Consider the following 20,963-nt stretch of genomic DNA (forward strand, 5'->3'; position numbering starts at 1 on the left):
TATACAACTATTCCCAAAGATGTCTCAAGAAAGTAGAAACTGTTTCAATTGCAAGCCACCTACTTTCCTAAAAGCCCTCAATTATAGAGCTATAGTCATCATAAGCATCAAGATTTCTATCTGCAAGACCAGCTTCTGCAATGCTCTTGTTACCACCTCTAATTGGTATTTCATTTTCTTCACAGCATTTTTCTCCTCAAAGAAATCAAAAATTTGGGGGCTGCTACGCGGGGGTAGGCTTGTCCCTTCCTCCCTCCTACCCCTTTTTTTAAGCAAAAAAAAAAAAAAAAAAAAGAAATCAAAAATTTCTCTCTCAAAAATTTACTCTCCAACTTTTATGGAGATAAGTTTATTTTTGACCAACAAAAGAAATTTTAGCCCATTCTTTGCCAAGGACTTCACTGAAGTAACCCATATCCATCTTGGAGAGCAAATCTGGAGGGGTTATTTTAACTGCTCTTATGCAATGAAATACAGAGATCCATCTCTGTTTTGGAATCCATGTCACTTTTTTGGTGCACAAAAACCCCACTTTACTGCTTAATATCCGCATGCATGCAGCTGCAGCATGAAAGGCAAGTGGTGATTAAACAACTCCAGAGGCACTTACTTTAAAGCGATCCACCCATTCTAATATTATGACAAATCTCCTTGAATGCATCTCCATTCTTTGCATAATGAACTGCAGATTTGCTTAGATTTTTTAACATTAGTTAAATATTCAAGATGCCAGGAAGTTCTAAACAGCACACAACCATGCACGAGAAGATGGAGTAGAGCTTGCTCTAATTAGAAAACCGTGTATAATAAGCTTTGGAATCACGCTACATGTAAGAAATTGCGTAAGATGACAAAAGTAATGAGAGAACATTTGACCCGTTAAAAGGCTGAATAAAGATGAGCCAGCCATGAGTGGGAGCAGATTAGCTGTTCTGCATCAAATGGAAAAGCAGTGCATAAGTTCTAAGCTTTGCATCCCCACCTGCTGGCCAAGATGATGCCCTCCCTTTGTGGACCATGGCAGTCTTGCTGCTGGTTTCCCTACAGAGTTCTGAAACATATCCTCCTTGATGCTTTCTGGGATTTGGATTGAAGTAGTTGGAGTTTAGACAAAGCTAGGAGCTTGTTCTCTGATGGAAAGGAAACATACGGGAAAGAGTAGTCAAATGGCAAGAGGAGCGCTTCATATAGAAGGATGTTTAGCAGAGCACTCGTAAATGAGTTAAAGCTTCTAAGCAATTTTGTAGCACAAACACTCGGTATAAATTCGAATTGAGTTTATAAGAATTAATTATAGCTTTCTTAACGAGAATGGAAGAAGCATACATATCTTAAGCATCCGATCGATCTACATTAAGAGGTATGCTTCGAACCACAAACACAAGGAGGATTTCAGAAATTTGGTCATGGAAGAGCATTCAATTATTTCTAAACATGGAATTGGAATTTGAAGAAAAATCACTTTTTATGTACAATACATGATAACTATAAGCGACGTATGAAAAAGGAAAAAGAACAAAAACATGGGTTTTTATAGTCGATATAATACATTCACCGATGACGCTACAGGAAAATTTTTTCTCATACCACTGAAATGGTGAGAAATGATGGCTGAAACGCAGAGATATGGGAGGCTTAATTGATTCCATTGCCTCCCTTCTCTGAAAAGAATTCTGCCATTGTTATTCCACCCCCTCTTTAATCCTTCTCCTCTTTGCCTTCCTTCAGGCTCATATCGACCACCCCAAAACTCCCATCAACCGAAGCTGGAGGAGCCGAGTTTGAGGAATCCACTGTTGAGCCAGCTTGAATCTCCTTGAACATCGCCATCACTTTTAGCATCGTGGGGCGCCGTAATGGCCTGTCATCCAAGCAGACACAGGCAATCTTAAGGTGCTCTAAGAGCTCCAGCTCCATATTAGGGTCCTCCTTCAGCAGTTCTGGATCGAAGACATCGCTGATTCGAAGCTTGGAGTGCTGCTTCACCCAGCCGACCAAGTTATTATCCCCAAAATCTGATGAGTCTGTTGGCTGCCTCCCTGTGAGCAGCTCAAGCAAGACCACACCATAGCTATATACATCCCCTTTGGTGGTGCACCGGAAGCTCTGGTAGTACTCCGGTGGGACGTAACCCGGTGTGCCTGCAAGTGTGGAGACGCTCAAATGTGTGTCCATTGCGCTCATAAGCCTCGCCATTCCGAAATCCGACACCCTGGCTTCAAAGTTCTCGTCAAGGAGGACGTTGCTCGACTTCATATCTCTGTGAATTATGTGGGGGATGCAGCTATGGTGGAGGAATGCCAGACCTCTCGCTGCCCCAACTGCAATCTTTCTTCTCGCCGCCCAATTTAGCTTGATCCCGGCCTTCTTCCGGTCGTGCAAGACGTCCTCCAGACTTCCATACTTCATGTATTCATAGACCAAAAGCCGCTCTTCTCCAACCTTGCAGTAGCCCAGTAAAGGAACCAGGTTGCGGTGCTTGATCTTTCCAATGGTCTCCATCTCGGCCATGAACTCCCGGTCGCCTTGCCCGCTGACATGAATCAGCTTCTTGATGGCAACAACGCTGCCATCCTTAAGCTGGGCTTTGTAGACATCCCCAAATCCACCGGAGCCAATCAGGCTGTCGTCGTGGAAGCCGTTGGTCGCCTCAAGGAGATCGGCGAACGTGAGCTTGCGAAGAGGCTTCTCGAATGTGGCAAGGTTGATGCTCAGGGCCTCCGTGGCTGTCAGCTTCCAGTTGGAGTTGGCAGGGCCAGATTGAGATCGGCTGTCACTGATGTAGAAATCGAGCGAGCTGTTGCCGTTTTCTTTCTTCCTCCTCTTCCTCTTCCTGGTCTCCACCGCAATGATGATCGCACCAAAAATGCAGAAAAGGGAGAAGAGCAATCCCATTGCGACGCTCCCAGCGAGGGAGCCCCGCCCACCGCGAGGCCTCTGATGCTGGCTGCTCGCAGTGCCATTAGCACTCTGTCCACAAGATGGGAGAGGGAAGCCGCAGAGGCCGGAGTTGTTCTCATACCGGTACCGCGGGAAGGTGGCCAGCTGCCCCAGCACAGGGATGGTCCCATTGAGCTTGTTATTGGAGAGGTCGATCTCGGACAGCATGGAGAGGCCGGAGAAGGAAGACGGGATCGGACCTTCGAGGGCATTATGAGAAAGATCCAGGACACCAACAAAGCGCAGGTTGCCCAGGTCCGATGGGATCGGTCCGGAGAGCATATTGTGGCCCAGGTTCAAGATCATGAGGTAGTACATGCTCCCGAGCTCCCTCGGGATGACGCCGACCAGCTGGTTGTTAGAGAGATCGAGGAAGATCATCGAGCCATTGTTGTTGAAAGTGTACTGAGTGCTCCCCATGTAAACCCGGGTGAAGTTGCAGAACCGCCGGCTCGGCAGCCGGTTCAGATCCTCCGGCCGTATTCCGGCGAACTCCAGCAGGTTCCCGGACCCGCGGCACTCGCTGCTCCCGTCGTTCCTCAGGTACACGTACCGCTTCCCGGTGACCAAGCCGACGGCGATGTTGCCCGACTGCCTGGCGAGGGCCGGCGGGATGGTCCCGTTGAGCTGGTTGTTGTTGAGGTCCAACCAAATCAAGCTCTTGCAGTCCCCGAGCTCCGGCGGGATCGGGCCGGAGAAAGAATTGTTCCCGAGCTTGAGGATGGCGAGGCTGCCGAGCCGGCCGATCCAGGAGGGGATCGGGCCGCTCAGGTGGTTGCTCGACAGCGAGATCCAGTTCAAATCCGTGCAGTTGCTGAGGCCGGCCGGGATGGATCCTGTCAACCCATTATTGTCGAGGATGAGGTTCTCCAGGCTCCGGATGTTGGACAGCTGAGGCGGGATCTCGCCCTCGAGCAGATTCTGCCACATGATGAGATCGCGGAGCGAAGACAGAGAGCCCAGAGTGGCGGGAATGAATCCGCTGAGGTAATTGAAGCTGAGGTCCAGCGACACCAATTTGGAGCAGTTGCTGAGGGACTCCGGAATGCGACCGGTGAACTGGTTGTTCTGAAGGTAGAGCTCTTTCAAGCTACTTTCCTGGCTTTGGCAGAGAGCCGTGGGGATCGACCCGGAGAAGCCATTGGAGCTGAGGTCGAGCAGCTCGAGCATCGAGAGCTTCGAGACCGCGTCCGGGAGGGGCCCAGAGAAGTTGTTGAACGAGAGCTCGAGAATCTCGAGTTTCGGCATCGAAGAGACTAGGGTCTTGAAGGGGAACTCGCCGGAGAAGTTGTTGCTGGAGAGGGAAAGGGAGGCCAAGGAAGAGCACGAAGAGAGGTCGGAGGGAAGAGGGCCGGTGAAGTGGTTGGCAGAGAGGTTCAGGTAGCGCAAACTCCGGCACCCGCCGAAGACTCCCGCCCCTATCACGCCGGCGAGCTGGTTCGCCGACAGGTCCAGGTGTTGAAGACCGGAGCAGTCGGTCATCGCCGGGATCCTACCGGTGAGCCGGTTTCCGGTCAAGTCCAGCCGCCGGACGAGGCCGAGGCTGGAGAGCAACCACCGTAGGTCGGCCTCACCGGAGATCTTGTTGTATGAGAGGTCGAGGACCTCCACCGAGAACCCACCGGAAGGGCTTTTCCCGGCGGGAGGGATCCCAAAGGAGTTGCCGGAGAGATTGAGGGATCTCAGCCCCGAGCAGGCAGCGGCGAGGTTAAAAACATCAACCACCGCCCCCCTGAGGCCATTACCCGCGAGGTCCAGCACAGCGAGTTGGCTGCCACACCGGGACGCCGCCGCCGAGATATTTCCAGTGAGGTTAACGGAGCGGAGGGACAGACTCTCGAGACTCCCGAGGGTCAAGAGATAAGAGGAAACGGAGCGGAAGTCGACGCTGAGGACGAGGCTCTGGAGGGCGACGCCGGCTACGCGACCAGCCTTGCAGTTGACGCCGGCGAATGAGCAAGGGGTCTGGCTCGGGTCCCAGTTTTGGAGGACCTGAGGATTGGGGAGCGATCTCTTGAAGGACATCAGAAGCTCCAAGTCCCCGGCCTCGCTCGATCCAAGCCCTAAGAAGAGTAGTAATAGTAGAAGCAGAAGAGGGAGGAACTCCATGGATGCGCCGTCGAGGTCTCCTTCTCTTTCACTCATGGCGGTAGCAAGGGTTTCTAGAGTTTGAGTTCCGTCATTAGAGAGGCTAGGGGTGGCGAGGGGAGTCAAAAGGTTAGGAGCGAGGAAGAGGACCGGTTATTTATCGAGGAAGAACGGAGGAGGAACAGGCCGGACAGGGTTGTGGTGGGGCCCACAGGCCATGTGCCCAGCTAATTACCGCTTTTTAAACTTAATTAATTAACTATTAGGATAACTTAGTTTTATTCCCACGTTCGGATCTTTGACGGGAGTCCGCCGATCGGACGGCATCGATGGAGGGGAATCTGGCCGAGATTCGCAACGTGGAGAGCGCTCTGCTCGAGGTGGAGTCACGTGGTTCCGAACCTCCCGTTTACGGTTCCCTGTACCGGAAATACCCCTAGATATTGGAATTATTTTATATTTATAGAGGGGAGCTAGGATGGTATTTTGGTCATTTGACGAGGGACAGGGATGGCCGCAGGCTCCAGGCGGTGGCTTCGTGTCTACGGGAAGGGTTTTGGCTTCTTCGCGTAAGATCCGACCCAACGCTCGAGGTCCAGATCCTACGGTATTTCGATTTAGATGACAGACATGCCCTCGCTCTGCTGCATAAACTTCGTACTTGGTCATAGTCGCTCTCGTTTCCGATGCCGGAGCTGCTTCCTCTGGAGGAGGGCATTTTGGTCATCTGGAGTAATTCCACTGTAAAAAAAAAAATACAGTGGACATTTATGTTTTTATTACTTTTTTTTACCCTGCGTGAAATCGAACGCGTAGGTGAAGTCTGCCTCGGTCTAAGACATGGAATGAGCTGTCAACATCATACGAGATCTCGGGGAGTCGGTGGAGAATCGATCTCGGTCGTCTATTTACCTGACGATCAAAACCGTTCAATTGTCGATCTTGTGCATGATGGACGGTGATATTTGGGCCATAGCGGAAGAGGTAGCGGGAAAAGGAGGCAAAGCGGAGGATTTAAAAAAAATCCAAAAGATGATTTATAGCGTGAAAAGGACGAAGCGCAAAGCTAAGTATACTGCCCCAATACGCTCCCCAGTGTTTTAAAAGAAGCCACTCCTTGGGTAAAATTTTAGGCGATATTTGTTTATAGAAATTATAAGCGAAAGCAATTCTGTTGGGGGAAACCGAACGGGGGCGACATAGTAGCCTACGGCAAGTTGTGGCCACACACCCGTGCAATAAATGTAGATGGACCACGAGATGGCGTGGTAGGCCCCACTTGTCTCACGCTCCTGGCCTAACATACCGAACGAAGAGACCCAGGAATTGGACCACGAGAGTAAATCCAAACCCCAGAAAGCGGCGGAGGGTTAGAAAACCATGGAATGGGGCGAGATTACCGGTGCCTCAATATTCAGTCTTTTCAATGTCTAAACGGGCACGACGAGAGTCAAGAGAGATTGATAAGGGGGAAGTGGGACCCAGAGCCGGGAAGGACACGTGCGGCTGTCTGCTGACCGTGACGTGGCGCACGTAGTGCGGGCCCCACGCGGGGTTTGACCAATCGGCAGCGATCTCTGCCGTCCGATGGATGAAGGGGAGGGCCCACCGATCTAAGGGATCGATTGGGAGAGGTACACTTGGGTTTGTATGCGTATCTACGGAAGGGGTCGAGAAGGGCCGTTAGATCGACGGCGCATCTAACTTTAGATTTACCGGCTCCTTTTCGGCTTCCCCGGAGAACGCACGTGAGAGGCCGATGGTAGGCAATAATGGGGAGGAGAAGACAAAATAGAGTGGGGAAGAGACCCACCCTTTCAATGATGATGGTGAGGTGTGTTGTCTGAGAGAGCGAGATATATCATATATGAGAGAGAGAGAGAGAGAGTGAGTGTGTAAAGGGATTTGGGTTGGAGAGGGATTGCACACTTGAGTGTCTTTTGAGGGATGTGGGACTACTTGCCCTGTTTTTCTCCTGGTTCTTATCATGTACAAAAGAGTGTAGATGAACAGTGGACACACGTAGGAAGCAACTATTCCTTTGGATGCATCCCTGGTGAGTAATACCAATCATGGTATTCGCTATCAGTGGTGAAATCAAGGAGAAAAATCAGACATCAACAATATTTTTTTTTTTTGATTGGGATGATTTTTTTTTCCAATATACTAACATTTTTAATACATGGATAGAAAAAAATTTAAAAATAGTCTTCCTGCTCATAACATTTTTTTTGCCTTTGTGACTTGGACTGTCTTATTCTATCCCACCCATTGAAACGTAACAGTTGTTCATTTTGTTTTTATTGAATATAATAAATCACTTATAAATGATATTTTTGTGATAAGAGAAAGAAAGAGGGCTTGTTTAGAATGAAAATTTTAGAAGGAAAGAGCATGTTTAATCCCTACATATTCTCCTCTCTCACGTTTTATGATTAGAGATGTTGGGAACCACATTTTTAGTAGAACCTGGCTATGTTTTGGAATTACATGCTGGGGCCATTTTTTATTTAATGAAAACTAGTTCTTATTTTATATTCTCTTTTCTCTTCCTACCCTCTTTCCCATCCATGTCTTCTTCATCACCTATTACGAAAGTGACGTGTGTCACACAAGTCATTGAGGTGTGGGTGCATTTTTTTCCTAAAAATGTATTCTAAATCGGTTGTGTATCCTCGAATCCTAAATCCTGGAGGCCTTGACCACCGGTATAGCTCAAAAAAAAGAAGAAAAAAAAAAAGGCTCAACCATCAGAACACAACTTAAAGCACATAAAGTTGTTAAATTAAGTATATTATAATAAATTTTGTTATTCTAAGCAAGTTATGGTATCTTGATAGCCTATACTTCTTTTTTTACAGAAAAGTAATCAATAAATGAAACAAAAAGAAATATACTTCAATTTATTCATTTGATATTTTTGAAGCTTTACTGTATAGATTGTTCTATAATTTTACATTAGTATATAATTCTTTGTAATTTTTTAAAATTTGACGATTCATAATTATTTTTTATTTATATTACAGCTAAAGATTGGTGTAAAATATATATCAGTATAATTTAATGAATAGTATCAACTAATCAAGAACCTATCGATGCGCGTTTATATTGTTTTCTTGTATTATATCTAGATTTTGACCTAACCCTAAATATTTTTATTCGGGTCAAGTTGATTATTTAATTATATCTCTATAACTAGAAATATAATAGATGATAAAAAGCATGAAATTTTCAAATAAAATTAAACGAATGATGACCGAAACATGAATTTTCAATCAAAAAGTTAATAATCATTCTAAAGCTACCGAATACAAATTCCAATTTCAAAAATACATATTGATGCATTCGAGAACATCATAAATAAGAATCCAAGAGGAAGGCGTTCTTTTCTTTTCTAGAAAAGTTTTTTTGGAAAAAGAATGAATTTTATCCATTAGACAAATTGTTGTCTAATTTTTTATATTATGATCTTTGGCCATCAAATTTTTGATGATTGAAATTAAAGATGGACTTACTTTAATATTGACGATGCATCTTAGAAATAAAAAGAAAAAGAACCTACATTGTGCATATATATTGTCTTCAATTTGGTGGATTGAAATACCTAGTTTAGTTGGATGAAGTTCTTTAGTATATTAGCCCTTAGGAATCTCTCTCTTCAAGCTCGATCTAGCTCAAACAATAGAAGTTAGCCCTCAGAGCCATCAATGATCCTTTCATTTTTTTTATTTTTTATTTTTTGGTGAAAGATAGGAGGGGGAGGGGAGCGATCAGTCCACCCGCGTAGCAGCCCTCATTGGGCCCCTCTTCCACCAAAAAATATTCGATACAAGTCGCAGGTTTCGCGTGCCTTCTCCGACCCGTGGGCTCACCCCACTGGGCTCATCGCCTTCATGTGTGGGTACGTCACTCTAACGCCATCTTGGTACAAGTGGAAGGAAAGCATGACCGCCAACGAGCTAGTCGGGCGTAGGGCATCCGATCCCCTAATTTAATCGACGCTCGCGCGTTTCAAACTCAGATAACTCAAGCGGAATTATCGTCCCCTTACCACCAGACTACTATCTTGGTGGCATCCTTTTCATGTTTCATTTCCGGCTTTCACGCTAGGGAGGGACTATCCTTGTATTATTATTCTCTGCAACAATATGAGCCTCCATTCAAAGTTCCAATCAAATGAAGCACGGTCTGGCATTGTTGAGCTACCAATCATGGCCTGCAGACAGTGCGGGCTGGACCTCACGTCACATGGTGTTAATGGCGCAGCAGTCGCCGGTGGTGAGGTGTGGGGCTGCTGTTTTTCGGTTGGTTGTCTCCAAGTGAGACGAGACCTGCAGAGAAATCAAAGGGAGAGGCACGGCATGGCCACTGATAAGGACCGTCAAACTGCGAACTAGGTCCCCGCGCCCCTCGTGCTGGCCCCCTGGCGAACAGGTTTTCAAAACGGAATACGTGGCCTAAGGCCTAACTCTTTCCTGCTGTGCTCCGGCTTTCCGATGAGCCAAAGGACTGGAGACGAATGGCCGGTTGTTTCTGATGTGGACCGCCCTTTGCTCAAGACTCTCTCTCGTAGAAAGTCTATCGGCTTCTTTGACCCTAATCGCCATGCTTAACGTAAGGGCAAGCGATTTTTCTCACCTCTCGCTGTCACAGCCAGCGTTATCTGCGGGCTGCTGTTTAAGCCGAAACTAACGATTCATTTGGTTGGTGGGTTTAAGAAAAAAAAGCCGAAACTAAATATTTGACTGATAGTAATAAAATTCTCGCATTTTATTAGGAAAAAAATACTCATAAGCAACGGAATAAAATCTTTCCATCTATGAAAATCATAATCATAACAGACATGATTAATCAAATATGTACAAACCACTTCTTTCAAACATCAAATATTCAAGCATCGACTTTTTACAAAAATTATTTCAATTAAAAAAAATTCTTCCTATAAATCAAATGAGACCTAGTTTGAAAATAAAAAAGAGAGCACATCTTTATCTTCATTCTTTCCTCCGCGTTTGCTTGTGACGAGAATGAACCTGCATACAAAAAACTCGTCCGAAGAGTTCCATTTGAATCACGTGGTTTTCTGAAAAAAGATGTCGCATTTTGCATGCAACAGGCACCAAACCAACCTGCAAGGCTACAACAGAGAAACAGAGAAAAATGGCCGAAATGCTGCCAATCCGATCGGCGACAAAAGGGATATGATTAACATCCACACATCATTCTATCATGATTAGAGCCATGGCCCAAATTGAACACAATACGGTCTATGTGAATTGAAGTATGGACCTCCACCACCTTTACCACACCCATTAAGGATATAAATGTAACCAGACTCATGCAATTTTATACGCAACACAAAGTTCAGGTAAATTACTTCAAACCTGCAAGATTCCTACTCTAGCACCAGAGAAAACAAGTGGTCAAAATGCCAAGTGAATTATTATATGATATAATAAGAGAGTTCCAACATATATTTTATTTATATAAATGTAATTAAGAGCAGAGTTCCAAAAGTGCACAGACAACTTATATCGACCACTAGACAAGCATATGAAACCTAAAGCGGTTCAACAAAAGAAACGACCAAGAGAAACACCCTTGGGATTAACATACGACTACAACAACTTAAACCTCCAGGGCCCAACCTGAGAAACATATATTCCGCCTCTTCTTACCCTCTCTCACATCTACCCAACACGGAGTTGCAGATCAGAGAACACAATGCTGGATTAGCGAGGCTATTGAACTGGATACGGCGATATCATGTTGTATGGGGGCAGCCCTAGGAACAGCCCGTCATCAGTAAGATTCATGAGTCGGGCTGTCAGAATGCATATCCATGGATGAGTCGTTAGAGCTGGGACAATTGGGCTCCCGGCTTTGACTCTGAGTGTTCGCTTCATGGTTCCTAGCTCCATTTCCGGTGGGAAGACAACCACTTGCATAATATCCACTTCCCTGAGCCAGATGGTAGGGTTGAAGACTCCTACGAACGGGGCTGGAAAGAGCATTCGAGAAAACTGAATTTTTTGCCTGATCAGAGTGACTAGGCCGTGGAGCAAGTCCAATTGCTCCCTGCGCAAAAAAACCAGATGGCGGTTGCGAGTTCAAGTTCGTAAAATGCATTGCAGTTTGGAGATGTGGATGTTGGTGTTGAAATTGCAATCTTGGAGAAACTATTGCATCCTCTCCTCCATAATCCATCTCATTCTGCAAAAACAAACTTTAAGTTCCCTAGTAGTTGCCATATATAAATTCACCATCACCAACAAGACCTGTTTAGTGACATGGTAACTGCATATTGTAAAAGCATATGTAGAACATATGATACAGAACAAATCATGCAAGAAAAAAAAAAAGAATGTGCTAACTTCCATTCTTTTCTGCAGCAAGTTGCACATGCATTATTACCACTTTCAAACTCAAGATTAATTACAACGGAAATAACAAATCATATAAATTAAAAGAATGAACTTCCAAACAGGGATGATGAATATAGAAATGTGGAATCCTGACATGGCCTAAAGTGGCCTATAGTTTTGCAACAAGGTTACTAGGTTCATAATAATGATACCTGATTTTCAAACAGTAGGTACCGCATTTAGTTGAAGAATTTAAGATGCATCCAAGCAAAAGGAGAGGAAAAAAAGGGGAAAAAGGGATGTGTCATTTTGTTGGAAAACTAGATACGCATCTAAGCAAAATGAGGGAAATAAAAACCCAAAAAAGTAACAAATAAAAGCATCATATCTTTAGCACAATATGTGGTATGTATCCATGAATCAAAAACATGTTCTCAAAGACGAAAATCAGAAAAATATAGCCAGATAATAATAACAAGGTTAGATGATAATCATTGTGATAAAACCTGGATATATGTAAGTATATCATCTATGTTCACCCTTGACCCTTCCTCATGCTGTCTCAAGATCCATTGGTAGACCTTCTCCTGCATAAATCCAAAACCAACAACGAGCTTGGTAAGCACAAAAGAAGACATATTACACAAATTAACAACACAACGCAATTTATAAGAGAGCATCAGAAGACCTAAGCTACTCAGAATATATCACAATCACAAAATTAGAAGTCTTCTATACAGCATCCCTGCTGACTTGTTATAATCAACTAGTCCCCTGAAAGACAAAGTATATCTATTGAAAAGTGATTATGTAACTGCAAATGCAATCATTCAAGTCATTTGATGGAAAAAGAGGTCGGACATAGTTTCTCTCAGTAACAGAATATTTATAAAGCTCAATAATGGACTCAGCAGACACCTGGAAAACATGTGTATTTATGATGGGTGATTACATTTGGAGTTTGCCAAGGAGGAATAAAAAATCATAGATTAATATGTAATTGCAAAGAAACCCTAAATTGATTGCAAAGGAAGCATGTAATCAAAAGAGCATCCTAGCCAAATAATGACGGCATGTGAAGTGTAATCTTAATATGCTTTGTATGCCTATAGAAAAGAGATCGCTAGCAACCTAAGCAACATTAATTACCATAGCGAAGTCAAAAGCAGCATCAAAGGGACCTGCAAGTCAGCAAAGAAGTGGACAAAGACAAATCACCTCAATTAAGGGAATCGACCATCACAACAAAGTCAATAACAGACTAGCTGCCAATGTATTATTAATCTAATCAGCATATAGACAGGCATAAACTAAAGCTGAAAGGATGAGAGGAGGTGCTCAGCTGATGATGCTAAGAAGACAGTGGAAGATGATAGGAGTATAGCATCGCGAGGAGATTTTGTGATAGTGCACCAATTTGACAGACCACGTGAATGACATGAGAAAAAAAAAATCAAGGTCCAGCAGAGGTTCACCATCGCATGGCCTATGCTTCTTGTAACATTTGAAAAATATAACAGTCACAAGTGTCTGTCATTTCAAAACACAAGAATGGCTTTATTAGTGCATTTCCACTCATCTCCAATGATAATCACAACATCAATGGAGAGAGGTAGAGTGTTACGTCTGTGGTTGAAGGAGCTTAATTGAGACCATAAATAGTCCATGAAGATGGCAAATATGATAAGGATTAAAAAGTTCAACAGCAAAAAGTTTGCGAAGAAAGGTATTCTTCACATATAACTAATACAATGGCTGTTCAGAACTGCAAGAAATTGTGATTGATAATAGTACATTCTCATCCTAGTTATAGGATCAAAACTTACTAAGCATGAACTTGTGAATCACATATTGTTCGATTGAACTACTAAAGCAAGTTTCAATTTTGTAATTCCACTTGCAGGAGATGGAATATTAACAAGGGAGTCAAAATTCCACACCTAGATTAGCTAAAGTGCAGACAAACTGTCGGACACAACCTCCTAAAACTGAGAAATCTTGGCAACCTCACAAACAACATATAACTAATGTTGACCAAGGATAGCTGCAAGAAAGAAATGGTGGCTTCCAGAATTTGGTACTGGCATACATGGGTCATCACAATGGTTCACAATTTGAAATAGGATGCTGATACTCAAATGGAGACACCAGCAAGGGGAGCTCCCCTAGTTTTAAAGATGTGTCAGGTGCAATATTATAGGAAGAACCTCCATAAATGTGGTGGCATGAACCATCCAAGTGTAAACATTGGTAATGGGAGCCAAGAAAGGCATAAAGAGGATAGGAAGTCATATTATCAAAAGAATCTGGTTAAGTAAGATGGTTGCATATAGGAGGAGAGAAAGAACACCATAAATTCAGAGGGTAGATATTCAAAGATGTGTATAATCAGCATAGATATGATTTACGTAAATGCACTCATACATCTCCATATATACCAAACTAGAATCCTAACAGAAAGATTTGGACACTTAGGCTTAACTCTATTAATGCATACCCATTACTAGGTCATTTAGTTTGAATACCCGCACTATTAGGCATGAAGAATAAAGAATGCTTGTGCAAATGCTTTGTGCATTTAGTAGTTGCAAAACTAACAGTTTTAATGACATGATGGAATGTCTTCCTTTGAATTATAGTTTTGAAGCATCCGAACCAAATAGCAATTAGTTTTTATGTGCCTAAGTAGTGCAAATTATGATCACGGAACAATGAAACGGACTCCCAAATTAAATTCGAAGTTACATTCTAACACAGCAGCTGCATTTGTATCTACTTAATGCATAAAAATAAAAAGCTCCAACACATGATTTTATTTGTTTCTGGACATGTTTTAGTTTATGATCAACAGTGGCGTTTCTCAATTTACATTGAGCCATCATTAATTATATACAAATAGGAATGGTCTCAAAGTCTCTCAATGAGCTGTTTTATTAAAATGAATTCTACAGCCGCCTGAGCGCTTGTCTTCTCAATTAGTCAGGCAGATTGAAAAAAACTTTCTCAGCATCCCTTGAAGTTGAATAGCACAAGAGCAAGCAGGGCTTTTCTTTCTTTCTTTTTTTTCCATTTGCAGATGGGGCACTAAAAATGCCCATCTCATAATAAACAGTCTAACACATCCAAGGGTTTCTATCCACCACCTTGAATCATCAAAATATATCACCCTTATATTAAAATAATCTCTCACCCATTTTTTGTGTACATTTCTATGCATGTCCAAGTTATATGATTGATTACATTTCAGGTCCCAGCCTCTTCTTCTCTTATCCATACTCTTCCTCCTCCTCAAACTCCCAATCTAGCCAAATTTCTCTTAAAAGAGGTGAATTTCTTTATTTAATACATCTGTTCCATGGTTCACCTTATTTTATCTCAATTTTCTTCTGATTTTATCTCATAAATATAATGCATTGGAGGCACCACCTAGGGTCAACAAGGTGCCCTTCTCTTTTCTTATTCTTGGAATCCTTAATTTTTCAACAAAAGGCTTCTTGCACCTTTCTTACATCATATCCTTTTTCTCTTTTTTTTGGGGCTAAATCGGATGTATCATACATTATGAGTATGGATATAGCTAAAAAAATCAAAAGATAACAGGTCCCGGAGCGCACCGGATAACCCCCTCTCTATACACATGCTTTGCGGGTGTGGTTGACCACATATGAGGCCACCCAATCCGCTGCCTCTTTGCCTCTCTATATACATGCTTTACCTGCAAGACCATCCCACCACAAACCCTAACCCGGATGTCCCTAAGCAACGGGTGGTAGTCGCCCACCCCTCCCGCGCTCTGCTAGATCAACCAATGACCGTCGCCGAATCGCCCTCGAGTAATACAGCTCTAGTTTGCAGTGCCGCCGAGCATAACTCAAGCCAGCCTAAGCCGCCCTCAACTCAGCCCCCGAGATCGGGGTGTCGAAGATCTGGAAACCACCAGCTGCAATCATCCTCGACTCCGGACCTTTGATGATATAGCCGACACCTCCCCTTCTTCTGCCATCCAATACGCATCTGTCGAAATTTACCTTGAAAAAATTCGAGAGTGGGGGGCTCCCAGATGAAAAACATCGTACGAGACGCTCCACGAGCAGAAGTAGAACCTCAGGTATCTCGAGCTATCAAAGGTCCATCCAACAGTAGCGACTAAGCAATCTCGGACGCCTGGAGCTGGGCCCGCTTGACAACGAACCTCGGTGGAGGACAACTCTTACCAAACGTCCAGGCATTCCTGGCTAGCCAGATCTGATAAGCCATATAGGTCACCACAATAGTCGCCTGTCGGAATCGCGGAGCGATAGCCCACCATCTGATCACCTGTAGAAAGGACGCCGAGTGACATCAAACCTCCAATGGAATCATGGCAAGCTCCTAGATTGTCCTCGCATGATGGTATTGAAACAAGGCATAGTCCACTGAATCAACCACCTGGCACAAGAGGCACTAGGGGTGAATATCCAAACCCCTTCTACTAAGAATGAGTCACATCGAGAGCCAGCCCCAGACAACCTTCCAAAGGAATAAGGTCACCCTTGGGTGCAGGCCGAAGTGCCAGATCCGGGCACAATCCACCTTTGGATGATGCTCGCTCTAGAGTATGCTGTAAACATCATCCACCCTAACCCTGGATATGCAGGTCGAGCTCCACACCCTCACATCGGGGCTGGCATATCCCAAAACTAGCACTAATCGGATCCTCTCCGGAAGTTGGTCTCCAAATAGCTGGGCGATCCGGGTGGTATCCCATCCTGTCCCTTTGCGGCGAAGAAAGTCGCAGACTTGAAAGCCTCCCGAGGCCCCTGGGCCTCCTCAAGCCTCCCGCGCCCTCTGCCGGCATTCGCCGCCGCTTCTTCTCCCTCCCTCCCTCCCCCACTCGCTCTCTCTTTCTCTTCTTCTCCGCCTCCAGCGGCAAACCATTTTCTACGCCGGAACCATACCGATTAGCCATCGATACGGCTCGAAACGGGCAGAATCGTCTGGTTCGGAATGGTTCCGCATATCTTGGTTAGGACTGAGTGCTCTAAAAAGCCTCTTTAGTTGAGTTCTCGCTACCTCCAACAAATCCTTGTAGATAAAAATCAAACACGGAACTCGATCCAATCATGCACAACCCATGAGAGACCCCACATCTATCAATGGGAACTGAGACAACCTTACGTCATATCCCTTCATCCACCAGACACAATGTGGTGCAAATCCAGCTCAGACATCCCCAACAGGTTTAAAAATGGGCTGCTACATATTCACCTCACTATGGCAAGCAAAAAGCAATTGGATGAAAGTATTTTCTAGGAGCTATTACTTAGTCACAAAACAGATCCATGATGCTGTGTAAATTGATTAAATCTAGAGAAAGCAAAGCAATTAGAGAGAGAGGAAAAGATTTATGTGGTTCAGCTTACAGCCTACATTCAAAGGTGAAGACAATTGAGAAAGTTTCACTGGTGATGGAGAATGTACAAACAGAAGAGGAGAAAACCCCGATATAAAAGCCCCCAAATCTCTCAAGCTCTCGAAAAGGCCCAATACACAAAAGATGTAGTCCCAAAAACCCTAGGATAGGCGAATCCTATTTGCATATGAACACCTCAAAAAAAAAGGGGGTCAAGGCCTCAACCCCCGCTGTGGGTTTCAGCGCCCCCCCCCCCCCCCCCCCCCCCGCGGGCGAAAGAACCTAAGTGGAGAGGCCCCTTTAGCATTGAGACAATTGAGATCAGAAGTTTCTGATAATTAAAATGGAACTCATTAAACTGGAAGATAACATGCATAGCATGTCTAAAGATGATATGTCTTTTGTAAAGGTTTTTCCAATCAACAGCAAAACAAAAAAGCCTACAGGCATGTAGGGATGCCCCTGGAACATGTGGAACTAAGCTTCTGCTTTTTAGGAAGTGACAGCAATTGTTTTGTATGACATTCCTTTAGTTTTTCTGACATATATCAACGGTATATGTTGACTTATCAGACTCAAACTTCTAGTTAGCTAGTGTTAATATTGCAGAAGCTTGCAGGCACAAAATCTTTCTAATATTGAAAATGTGAATTCAGTTGCAAACTCGAGCTCAGTCTGAAACAAGAATTTTCTTATGAACTGGAGTACTATAACAAAATAAAATTTCCTTTCTAGAGACCCAATCAATATCAGATGTGAGATGCACAAGCTGTTGCACATCCAATCAATATGAAAAAAGACATCGACAATGATATCAACCTAACTCAATCTTAATGAACACACGTGATAATGAGGTGTGTTCCCCCGTTTTGTCTACCACCTCCGAATCATCTCCCCAAGAAAAGCCATATCTAGATGCTCATCTCATGGTAAGGAGCCCAACACATCCAAGGGTGCCTATCCATCATCTTGAATCATCAAAAATATCATCCTTATATTAAATAATTTCTCACGCACTCTTTATGTACATTTTTTATGCATGTCCAAGTTACATGGTTCATTACATTTCAGGTCCCAGCCTCTTCTTCTCTTATATCTACTCTTCCTCCTCCTCAAACTCACAATCTAGCCAAATTTCTCTTAAAAGAGGTGAATTCTGTATTTAATACATCTGTTCCATGGTTCAGCTTATCTTATTTTCAATTCTCTTTTGATTTTATCTCATAAATATAAATGCATCTGAAGGCACCACCTAGGGTCCCAAGGTGCCCTTCTCTTTTCTTACTCTTGGAATCCTTATTTGTTCAACAAAAGGCTTCTTGCACCTTTCTTACATCAGATCCCTTCATCCACCAGACACAGTGTGGTGCAAAGCCAACTTAGACATCCCCGACAGTTTTAAAAATGGACTACTACATACTCACCTCACCATGGTAAGCCAAAAGTAATTGGATGAAAGAATCTGCCAGGAATTATTCCTTAGACACAAAATATAACCATGATGTTGTGTAAACAGATTAGATCTAGAGATAGCAAATCAAACACACACACACACACACACACACACACACACACACACAGAGAGAGAGAGAGAGAGGAGAAAAGATTTATGTAGTTCAGCCTACGGCCAAATCCATAGGTGGAGACGATCGAGAAAGCTTCACTAATGATAGAGAAAGTACAAAGAGAAGAAGAGAAAACCCCAATATAAAAGAGCTCAAATCTCTCAAGCTCTCGAAAAGCCCCAATACACCTCAAAAAATTTGGTTCTGAGCCCCTGCCTTCGCTTTGGGTTTCAGCCCTCAGGCCAAGGACCCAAGCAGAGAGGCCCTTTTAGCAGTCTACCCTCTAAATACAAAACACCATAACACATGCATTGGCACAAACAAGAATGAAGCATGCTATTCTTTGTTTGGGAGGAATTAAGCACTGAGAAATGTCGATATGTAATTTGCGTCCAACCAGTTTGCTGATTTCATCAGATTTCTGTAGATTCCCCCCGTCCTCTATATCTGACCAAGAAGAAACTTCCGGTTCCACTATAAGGTTAAATTTTATCATAATTGCCACAGACTACAGACAAAATTCGAATTAAGAGGTCCTTAAAATTTCATTTATATTCTAGCCCACCACAAGCACTGAATAAACGAGCATACCATGCAGCAGCTTACAGTGTCCACTCAAAAATTAAAAGAACTGCTAAGAAGAGGAAGAAAGCAACAGAATATCTCCAGAAACTACTCACTCGCTCACGTAAGAACAGAACGAAATAGAATCAGATTGTTTAATCATTCGAAAAGAACGGGAGAAAGCTTAACTTGGCAAGATCATGAAATAAAGAAAATCACAAAACAAACATATCCACTAAATAAAAGAAAAGAAATTGCTCTCCGTCAAAGACAAAAACCACGATCAAGCGACTGAAGCAAACAAAAGTATTCAAAAAGAAGAAAAAAAGAAAAGACAGAAGAATTTCACAGAGATTCCATCCAAGAAGAGCCAGCACAAGTTCTATCAATCAATCTTGCAATCATCGATCAGAGTAACAGATCAGATCAGGGGAAAACAAAAGTTATCCATCCATCAACCAAAGAACCTCGGAACGAACGATTAATCGGTCGATGAGAAGGGGGGGGAGAGAGAGAGAGGCGAACCAGCGCATGGCGCTCGCCGGCCTGGAAGGAGATTTTCTGCTGGTTCATGGCCTGGGTGTACAGCTGGGAGAGCGAGTTGGCCGCGCTGCAGAAGGTGGAGTAGAGCGTCCGATCCACCTCGTCGAGGCGCGTCGCGTCCGATTTCCGCTTCCTCGCCATGCGTTCGATGGAGAAGAACGATCGACGACGAAACCCTAACAAAGGAGGAGAGAGGGAGGAGGAGGAGGAATTGGGGAAAGGAGAACAACTCCTCTCTCTCTCTCTCCCTCCTTCCTCTTTAAATCCCTAACGCGCTTCCGAAACGCCGAAGCCCAAAGAGAGTCGGATTGAGAAAAAAGAGGGTGTTTTATTTTTTGTCTGGTGGCGACGCCAGCTTGCCGACATGGAAAGGAAACGCACGGCTCCCACCCCGCGCCTTCGTATCCGCGAAGAAGGCGCACAGTCTCACCTGGACGAAACCTAGAATGTCTTTTATACGAGTGGTCGATCTGCCGTTTGATCTTTGGGGTGCATGGAAGATCTGGTATCTCGCATGCAATTTCTATGAGGGCATTTGTATGGAATGAGTAATCGACGTGCCACTTGAGCTGCCTACGTGAACTTGATGACGGGGTTACCCATTCACGAAGGCGAACTGGATGACGGGGTTACCCATCCACGGAGTGGAATTCAGCACGGCTATCCAAGGAGCCGAGGGATAACGGCTGCCACCACCCACTACTCTAAGATATCTAGGTCACAGGCCAAGCATATTTTTCGAGAAGTCAATGAAGTTGTTGCAGATTGGATGGCTGCTTATATGGCTAGTTATTTTGGTAGTATCTTGTGAGCTAGAGATGGAGAGTTGTTCTGTGCACTTCAAGACATTTCGTTTTCTGATTTTATTGAGTGCATCCGTACTCGTCGGATATAATCTATTCGCTTTAGCAAAAAAAAAAAGAAGAATGAAATTGGCAGAGGCTATATTCCATCTACTATACTCTTCTAATCTCGCCCGGCACATAGCCTAGGTCTCCAGATAAATCAAGCCATAGATCATGGATTGGGGTTTAGTATGGAGATCGAAGGGGTTATACTATCAAAACAAGATTCTATAGTAAAATTCAGGATTGTAGGATCAATTTGAGGATGTCGGTTCCTTTTTGTTTTTTAATGATTACCCTAGTCACAAGTTCATGCACAAGTAGGCTAAAAAAAACTTAAAAAAATTTAAAAAATATAAAATTGTGTATGATTATTCTTCTAGATGTAGCTTATTATATATTTGTTTTCTAAAAAATGCTATTTTGATATATATATATATATATATATATATATATACACTCTTTGGCCAATCTTGTTTTTGCCTGGATACTTCTCCTCTTGGAATTTTGACTAACAATGGTGATAAGTACATTACGTATAAAATAACTTTATTGACCTTTTTTCATTAATGTTCTAAAAAGTTATATGAAAATATAATATATTAAATTTGTCAAGGGTATTAACATTAAATGGTAGGGTTAAACGATTCTCAAAATGATT

At 43.6% G+C, this 20,963-nt stretch overlaps 2 protein-coding genes across 2 annotated transcripts; both read right to left on the reverse strand.

The window, feature by feature from the left end:
• Positions 1-1,446: 1,446 nt before the first annotated feature.
• On the reverse strand, positions 1,447-5,215 carry LOC103696970 (brassinosteroid LRR receptor kinase-like). Its single transcript, XM_008778713.5, has one exon. The coding sequence runs from the start codon at positions 5,083-5,085 to the stop codon at positions 1,699-1,701; it is 3,387 nt and encodes a 1,128-aa protein (XP_008776935.2). The 5' UTR covers positions 5,086-5,215; the 3' UTR covers positions 1,447-1,698.
• A 5,253-nt stretch (positions 5,216-10,468) lies between these two features.
• LOC103696971 (uncharacterized) lies at positions 10,469-19,885 on the reverse strand. The gene is made up of 3 exons (XM_039120266.2): positions 19,440-19,885; positions 11,900-11,980; positions 10,469-11,241 (listed from the first exon to the last, which is right to left on the reverse strand). The coding sequence occupies exons 1-3, from the start codon at positions 19,596-19,598 to the stop codon at positions 10,831-10,833; spliced, it is 651 nt and encodes a 216-aa protein (XP_038976194.1). The 5' UTR covers positions 19,599-19,885; the 3' UTR covers positions 10,469-10,830.
• Between the last annotated feature and the right edge of the window lie 1,078 nt (positions 19,886-20,963).

This window comes from Phoenix dactylifera, chromosome 1, assembly GCF_051530095.1.
Source record: "Phoenix dactylifera cultivar Ajwa chromosome 1, Ajwa_hap1_PhDact_Kaust_v1.1, whole genome shotgun sequence".
Classification (NCBI taxonomy): domain Eukaryota; kingdom Viridiplantae; phylum Streptophyta; class Magnoliopsida; order Arecales; family Arecaceae; genus Phoenix; species Phoenix dactylifera.